Source organism: Homalodisca vitripennis, chromosome 4 (genome assembly GCF_021130785.1).
Source record: "Homalodisca vitripennis isolate AUS2020 chromosome 4, UT_GWSS_2.1, whole genome shotgun sequence".
Taxonomy (NCBI): Eukaryota; Metazoa; Arthropoda; class Insecta; order Hemiptera; family Cicadellidae; genus Homalodisca; species Homalodisca vitripennis.
In genome coordinates, this window is record NC_060210.1 from 196,406,290 (window position 1) to 196,415,409 (window position 9,120).

The 9,120-nt window shown below is 30.1% G+C and overlaps 1 protein-coding gene across 1 annotated transcript; it reads right to left on the bottom strand.

Moving 5' to 3' along the window:
* Positions 1–645: 645 nt before the first annotated feature.
* LOC124360857 (N-acetylglucosamine-1-phosphotransferase subunits alpha/beta) lies at positions 646–7,110 on the bottom strand. The gene is made up of 3 exons (XM_046814818.1): positions 6,919–7,110; positions 6,354–6,615; positions 646–4,987 (listed from the first exon to the last, which is right to left on the bottom strand). Exons 1-3 carry the CDS (start codon positions 7,050–7,052, stop codon positions 4,895–4,897), a joined length of 489 nt encoding a protein of 162 aa, XP_046670774.1. The 5' UTR covers positions 7,053–7,110; the 3' UTR covers positions 646–4,894.
* Positions 7,111–9,120: the final 2,010 nt, after the last annotated feature.

A 9,120-nucleotide genomic window follows, 5' to 3' on the forward strand; every position in this document is an offset into this window, starting at 1 on the left:
CATTGGACAAAGTGCATTTAACTCAAAGTTGGGGAGTACATTAAAAAAAACATGAAAATAATGCTTAATGTTATTTTACCAACAATTTTTGCACATTAGAAAGATCGCGAATACATGTCTGATTTCATAGTAATCTAAATTCATTTGTAGATAAATTTTACTTCCTGCTTTAACATACAAATTTGGTCTAAAACCAAAAATGTTTATATATTTATTTTGATACACAACAATTATTGTGTAAGACGTACTTTGGCTCCGAGTTAGAGACAGTGGATTTTCAAATCCTGTCTGTGACCTTTGCACTTTTTATCAGTACCATCGACCTTGTACTGTATCGACTCTTCTCCTTATTCTGTTTGATAAGATCCTCCCATAGGCCAGTGGCCCGTGAGGTTGGGCAGGATAAGACTTAAAAGGGGATTAACCTCTCCATAAAAAATATTACCATAAGGATCATAATTTATGAATATACTATGTGCATACAAAAACATATGCATTAAAACAACAATAGATTTTTGGTAAATGCACAATTATTCATGGACATCCTGTATAAGGATCCATGTATGTATGAAGCTGGTAGAGGTTTAAATATATACATTTTTGCTGTTAACACAAGAACTGGATAATATTCATACATTAGACAAATAGAGACAAAAATGGTTTATTATTTAATTTACAAAATGCTTACTTTAAGGAATGCCCTGTCACAAACACATACTCCACATTCTCTAATAAATAACATTGATACAAAATACAAGTATAATATTTAACTATACAATATATCACAATATACAAATATGACTAGTAATTAGTAAAATGTTATACGTTTGTAAATAAAATAATTTACTTTAAATTTACTTATAAATTTAAATATAATAAATAATCTACGAAATAATTTCCTTGTCAAGGAAAACACTACTACTTTTAAAATAATAAATAAAATATTTCTTATAGATATAACATTAAATAAGTTACATAATACGATGGTGACATTTTGGAATATTAAATGCCATCTTGTAACAACATAAAATATAGTTACCCAGTAAACTCATAAGGATAAAAATGTACTTCATATTATTTATTATTCTAAAAGGAAAAGATTATTAATAATGGTTTGAAACTTCAACGAAATTATAATTTTTTTGAAATAAATACATATTATAATACATATTATTATAATATTAAGATTAATGTGATATCTTGAAAATATGATACTAACCCCCTAACAGTTTTTGAGTCTGTCTCTAAAATTATGTTGCTTTGCTGGTTTTTTTATAGAGAGACTTGAATAGTTTAGATATATACTTTTTAATGAAAATTTTTAGTGAATTTTTTAAAATTTTTGTTATTTTTTATAAATTTATTGTACACTAGGTCGGTCATATTCGCTATCCGTGTCACGGTAATTGTCAGGCAAACGAAGCTAATTGTCTATTTGTGCATTGGATATTTCCCGGAGGTACAATAAAAGACTAGAAAAAAAAAAAACAATAATACTCTAGGACAGGTTACATGCAAAAACATGAGGTAGCTTTTTGTTTGAAGGTTATTTTTGACGATGGAAGGATTGTGAAGGAAACAGGATTTTTTCGGACATTTGCCATCGTTCAGTGATACAAAAAATCAGTAACACTACGTTTCGAGATCTGCAATCTGATCTCTTCTTCAGGTCAATAACTTATCTAACACATAATTTAGGTTAAAATAAACAAATCATACCACAGCCATAATGTTATGTGTCACGTGGTGTTATGAGGTAGCTGGCTACACTGTGAGGCTACAGCAAACTCACCACGGTACAAACACTCATGACAGAGAACTAAGGAAGTGCTGACATCTCGTAGAGAACGCAAGAACTACTTGTGTAACAAGCAGTTTCCATAGACATCCTTCTCGCTAATATTACAGCAGACAACAGAATAAAACAGGACAAATATAATTATGTGTAATATTATATCAAAAACTGTGAAGGGGTTAAGTAACAAATTTTAAATTAATTGAATGCAAAAAAATCTACAACTGAGTAGGAAAAATTTAAATGTTACTTGTCTATCAAAATAATACAATAATATGGTTGTATCTTAACGGTTACTATTTTTTGTTTAGTTTGATTGTGTAACATAAATTAAGTCTACACAAATAGATGGCACTGAGTACAAGATCCAGAGAAAAGTACTCTTTTATTTGACTTTTCAATTAAAAGTTTCAACAGACACAATTTTTGTTAATATTAAAGCAAATCACACCCTTTTTTTTAGTTTTCCTCTTATTTATCATGAACCTATGTGCAAAGTTTGGTATCTGTAGCTTTACTAATTCTATAGATTATAATAATTTTATAAAATATACAAAATGACAACTAGCAGCTATAAACTACAGTACGCATTTCTCGACCTATAGATAATTTTCTTTTTGGAATGATGAGTACTATCAGCCACAGAAGTTTGTGAACACCCTGTATACAACTGTGAATATTTTGTTTATTCATTATCAAAACGCATTTTTGTTTCTGCAATTTGTTTACTGTATTCGAACACATCCTGTAACTAACAAAAGTTATTTTTGTTTCTGCAGTGTGTTTACTGTATTCAAACACATCCTGTAACTTACAAAAAGTATTTTTGTTTCTGCAGTTTGTTTACTGTATACGAACACATCCTGTAACTAACAAAAGGTATTTTTGTTTCTGCAGTTTGTTTACTGTATACGAACACATCCTGTAACTAACAAAAGTTATTTTTGTTTCTGCAGTGTGTTTACTGTATTCAAACACATCCTGTAACTTACAAAAAGTATTTTTGTTTCTGCAGTTTGTTTACTGTATTCGAACACATCCTGTAACTAACAAAAGGTATTTTTGTTTCTGCAGTTTGTTTACTGTATTCGAACACATCCTGTAACTAACAAAAGGTATTTTTGTTTCTGCAGTCTGTTTACTGTATTCGAACACATCCTGTAACTAACAGAAGGTATTTTTTGTTTCTGCAGTTTATTTACAGTATTCAAACACATCCTGTAACTAACAAAAGGGATTCAATGGTTGGAAGAACACTAAATGCGTCCTGTACTCTCATGACAATTTACATATATAAAAAGATAGATTGAATTAAATTAGATGAATAAATTCAGAAAGAAACATTGATAACGAACTAGATAAATCTAAACAGACTGAAGACAAAAAAAATCAGGGTTTGAAACCCTTCTCTCACTCATTCTAATTAGATCTATATTACGTAAACACAGAATGAAAACAAAAGAAAACATATTATATAATTAATAGTGATTAGTTATTTTATTAAATTAGACTATTAAATAAAAACCTACCACTTTTTTTAGTTTAATATTCTTTTGTGCCTTCATAATTGATGTGATTTTCAAATGCAAATGAATAATAGCAATTCATAGCTTTCAAAAGTTATGTTTTTTTATTGGTTCATTTCAAGTCTTAAATATTGTCAAATTTAAGTCCTGAGAAACAAAATGCCTGTATTGTATAAACTTGAAAATTTCTGTACACTATACACAAACTTTACTGAGAATTTTTATAGCTAGTTTTAAATGAAATAATGACATTTATTCCTTTAAAATCACAAAATACAGTATAAAATATACAGTATAATGAGAAAAATTAACAAACAGGAATATCAGAATTTTAAGAAACTTAAATATTGATATTAACTTAATATTAGAAACTTTATTAGAAATTAAGAAACAGAAATTACTTTGTACTAAAAAGTTCTTTTCTGTTTCGACTATCAAAGGGTTAAGAAGTAATTAAATGTGTATAGAAGACCATAATTATCAAAACAAATGGAGTTAAGGCCTTGTGGATCGCATCACGCTCTGTGTATTTCTACTCTAAGTATTGTACATGACTGTTTCACAATAGCTGCAATTTTATGTTTTTCAGTAGCAACACACTTTCTAGAATAAGCACAGTGCATACAGAATTACATAAGATTTATACTTCGGGAGACCCTCCATATCTGATTGTTGTATCTACGAAACATGAATCGCTTCTAAAATAACAATAGATCTATGGTAACTAAAACTACTATTACATTTCTATCAGCCTTGCCATTTCCAGTCGAATTCCGATTATCTGTGTGCGTTTAATCGATCATGTTGCAAATTAAACCAAGGTGGCTCATTAAATTCTGGGAATTACTGCTGTTTTACTGGGAATTAGGAAATATCCCAACTTGGGAGAACAATATCAGAGAGCCTTTATGATTCTTTTCATTTGTTATTATTTTATATATAGGCTTTTGATCATTTGTTTGCATATTTAAAATTTCATCTTTCTAATTTCCAAATGTCACCTCACACTGTATGCAGAAGTAAAACTGTTATTTACAGATGTTATAAACCAGTTCTAAATGACCTATTTCCAAATCATCGATTAATTTACGAAAGTCGTTCATAAATCCTTGGTAAAACGAATTATTTTGGGTTATTTTAAATTTTTAACATATCTGCTTTTTCAAGCTCGGCCCACTTCTCTAAACGCTTTATCTTGGTTTTCCTAAAGAATTATTGAACGAGCCTCGGTGCGTTCAATAACAAACACGGTGCCAAGTTTGCTTACATTTTAACTATCCTCGGATCAAACAAGGCTTAGGGTTACCAATTTGCCACATTTACATTAATTACCAAAGATAATTGGAACTTGACTGTGTGTAAACATCTCTATGAATTTTCTACATTTTAAGCCACAATGTAAAATGATCTTGTCAATGGCACAACTGACTTCCATAACCTTTTGCATGATTTTTTAAATCTTAAAAATAGGAACTTACAGAGAATGGTAGGTTATATGGAAGTGTTCAACAAAACTGGTTATATAAATAGGGTATAGGATTAAAATGTAACTAATAATTAATAATTAGTTGTTCTATAATTTTGTTGGCAATTTCCTTCTTGATGACTTTATCCTCGAAATAATCTTGTAGACTCTCTTTCTTACCCTGGTTTTCAATTTGTGACACTGTAACAGATGAAAACAACTAATATAAGTAAAAATCATTAAAAAATGCAATTTGTTCGATAAACTTGTGTGCGTGACTTTCTTTAGATAGCTGAAACTATAATAAACAGAGAGAAAACTGAGGAAACGGATTTAAAAGTCTGATTAATCTAACAATGAATGCAGCTGATCGTGTTTTACGCTTATATTATTTTTTAAACACATTGCTTACTCTATTTATTGTCAATATGTATGTCCATAAAAATGTGTCACATTTTTATGAAATGAAAAATTCTGTATAAAGAATTTTTCATTTCATTTCATAAAAAGGTGATTCAATGTTTTTTATTTTCATTTAATACTTTTAACATAAAAAATGGAGACTTCAATTGGTAATGAAGACTTATATTGCAATATCAACAACTCATTGCAATATCAACACCTCTTTGTATTATCAACAACTCTTTGAAATATCAACAACTCTGTGCAATATCAACAACTCTTTGCAATATCAACACCTCTTTGTATTATCAACACCTCTTTGAAATATCAACAACTCTGTGCAATATCAACAACTCTTTGCAATATCAACACCTCTTTGTATTATCAACAACTCTTTGAAATATCAACACATCTGCAATATCAACACATCTGCAATATCAACAACTCTGTGCAATATCAACAACTCTTTGCAATATCAACACCTCTTTGTATTATCAACAACTCTTTGAAATATCAACAACTCTGTGCAATATCAACAACTCTTTGCAATATCAACACCTCTTTGCAACATCAACACCTCTTTGCAACATCAACACCTCTTTGCAATATCAACAACTCTGTGCAATATCAACACCTCTTTGTATTATCAACAAATCTTTGAAATATCAACACCTCTTTGCAACATCAACACCTCTTTGCAACTTTCAAATACTTCATGTTTTAACTCCAGATTTGGATCCTAATTAAACTAAGTTTTAGTTTGTCTTATCGATTTATTGTCAGAAATATTACATCAAAATGACTGACATATTATTTGTTTTAACTTTAAAGTATATTTTCATTTTGTATTTACATCAAATAACAGATCATTATCTGTATTAAATTTGAAATGTAGTATATTCGTACATCCATAATAAGGGCACAAAATGACTGTCTCACAAACAAAAAATTTGTGTTCTCTGTTTACAACTCTGTGAGATGTTGCACTGAAAACTTTTAAATCTATTAACTGAAGATGGCTTTCCTCTGAAATGTTTCAAGACATTTTCAGAACACAGCGTAACCAGAAAACTGTTTCTTGAACAAAAAATTTATTAATAATTTTTTTAGGATCTGAGATTAGTCTAATTAGCTATAGATATACTGAAACACAAGTAACACTTACCTCATTGTGAAAAAGGCAGCCAAATGTAAAGACAACCGCAATTGCTATAGTCGCATAAAGTAATCTTGATAATCTTTTCTTCTTCGATTGCCAGACAATGAAATCGTTATAGTACAGATAACGGTTACGGTAATCTGCCGGGAGCTCAAACTGAGACGGTTTAGGAAACAGGGAGTGGAAGAAATCAATGAGCACGGCCTGAATCAGCTGGTTATCCTCTGGTCGGCTGGCGTCCATGTTGTCGTTCAAGCAGATGAACTTTCTGTTGGCATAAATAAAAACTGAACTAGATTCCAAAATATCACCAAATGTTTTAAAACAGAACATCTTTTATGAAAACATTAATAAACATACACAAACTTAAATACCACTGATTGTTTTAATTTAGTTGAAATGCACATTCGTATATTACAGGTTGAGTAAAGTACAATAACAAATAGAACATTAAAATAAAATCAGTATTGTAACTTTAAATGGTCGTAATTTTGAATTCGATAAAAAAATTGGAACACTTTGAATACGTACTCAAAATGCTAACACAATCACAGACGGTAAGTAGACTTACTTAGGTTTCCTTCTGATCTTGTCCAATGTAGACAACAGCTGACTCAGGTTCGAAGTGATCATATGGAATCCTACCATAGCTTCTCGTGACGAAGGCTTCACCAGACTGTATAAATACCTCTTTCTCCGCCCCATCTTCAGTTTTAATAGATCAGAAACCAAAGTGCAGTTTTCAATTAGATGTTTCGTTACTAAAGGCTGTAAAACACAAACAAGAAAATAATATTATTAAGCCTTTCAAATGTGTACCATCTTCTTTATGACACAACATTAGAAAAATAGTGTGATTATAAAACATTCTTATCTTGGTTATTAGTAAAAATATTTGTTCACAAATCAGGGTAAAATAAGTGGCTACTAGAAAATTTACGTTTATATACGTGCATTCTTCACTAGCAGCTTTCCCTGTACATGTACCAAAATTAGCATACAGATACAGTTATGTAAATACGTATTTTTATCGATACAGTTATGTAAATACGTATTTTTATCTGTTCAAACATTCTATTATAAATGTTTAAACCCAAACGGGGGTTTTTTTGGGGGCCCAAAAAAAAGAAATTTTTGGGGGGTATTCCAAAAAAATTTTTGGGGGGGGGGGAAAAAAAAAACAAAAAAATGTTTTTTCGGGGGGGGTTTTTGGTGTTTGGGGGTTTCCCTTTTTTCAACCCAATTCCAAAATTTTTTTTTTAAAAAAAATTTTCTAATTTAAAAAACAAATTAAATTTTTTTTTTTTAAAACCAATTTCATAAAATTTTTAAAAAAAAAAAACCCAAAAAAAAAAAAGGGGGTTTTAAAAAAATTTTAAAAAAAAAAAATAAAAAAAAACCCAAGAAAAACCCCTTTTTTTAAAAAAACCAAAAAATTTCCTCATTTAAAGGATTAGTTAATTATTTTTAAAAAGGGAAAATTTTTTTCCCCCCCCCCTTTTTAAAAAAAAACTTTTCCCCTAGTTTCCCTTAAAACCCCCGAACCAAAAAGAATTTATTCCCCAAAACCCCAAAACCCCCCCCCGGGAAAAACCCCCCCAAAAAACAAATCGAAAAAAGAAAAAATTTTCCCCCCCCCCCAAAACACCCCAAAAAAAACAAATTTTTCTTAAAAACACTTTAAAAAAAAAAATTTCCCCAAATTTGTGGGAAAATAAATAAAAAAAAAACCCCATGGGGAAAAAAGGCCCAAAAGGTGGGGGAAAAAGGGGGGTTTCACCCCCAAAAACGAATTTTGTCCTTTTTTTTCCCCCCAAAAAAATTTGGGCCCCGGGGCCGGGGTTTTTAAAGGAAGGTTTAAAATTGTCCTAAAAAAAAGGGAATTTTCCCGGGAACCTATTGTTTCTTTTAAATAAAAAAAATTTTAACCCCTTTAAAATTTTTAAAAAGGGGTTTTCCTTGGGGGGGGGGTGGGGGATTTTAAAAAAAGTAAATTAAAAAGGGGGGTTTGGGGTAAAAAGCATTTTCCCCTTTAGAAAAAGGGGGTTTGGGGAAAAACAAAAGACTGGTTTTTTGAAAAAATTTAAAACCATTTTTTTTTTAAAAAACTAAAATTGCATCAATACAAAAAAAAAAAAAAAAAATTTTACCCCCCCTTTTTTACGGGTTTTTTTCCCATTTTTCCCCAAAATTTACAAAACCCCGGAAAAAAGGGGGAAAAACCCCCAACCCCCGGTTTTTCAGGGGCCCAAAAAAAAAAAAATTTTCCCTTTTTTGTCTTGTAAAACCCATTTTTAAAAAAAAAAAATGAAAAAAAAAAGGGTTTTGGGGAAAAAAGGGAAAAAAACCCCAGTTAAGAAATTTTTTTTTTAAACAAAATACAAAGATTTTCTTTGTTTAAAGGGGGAATTTTTTCTTTTGGCAAAACCCCAAAATATTTTTTTGTTTTTTTTTCCGGGGAATTTTGTTGGCAAAAACCAAAATTTTTAAAAGTTTTTAAAATTTTTTTTCAAAAAAACAAACCCCTTTTGGAAAAATTTTTGGGGAAGAACCCTTTGGGGGGTTTTCACGGAAAAAAAAATTTTTTTTTGGGGAAAAATTTTTTTTTAAATCAAAAAAGGGGGGAAAAAACCAAAAAAATTTTTGGGGGGGGTTTTTTTTTTAAAAAACCAAAAAAAAATTTTAAGGGGGATGGGGGGGGGGGGGGGGGGGGGGGGGGGGGGTTTTTTTTTTAAAATTTTTTTGGGGGGGAAAAATTTAAAAACGGGGGGGA

What these genes read in the sequence shown, in the direction of transcription:
- LOC124360857 (XM_046814818.1), bottom strand. Translation starts at nt 7,052, where the DNA reads ATGGGGCGGAGAAAGAGGTATTTATACAGTCTGGTGAAGCCTTCGTCA. An exon ending in AAGATCAGAAGGAAACCTAA is followed by an intron (nt 6,616 to 6,918) that starts GTAAGTCTACTT and finishes TTATGCCAACAG; the next exon opens with AAAGTTCATCTGCTTGAACG. An exon ending in GCTGCCTTTTTCACAATGAG is followed by an intron (nt 4,988 to 6,353) that starts GTAAGTGTTACT and finishes CATCTGTTACAG; the next exon opens with TGTCACAAATTGAAAACCAG.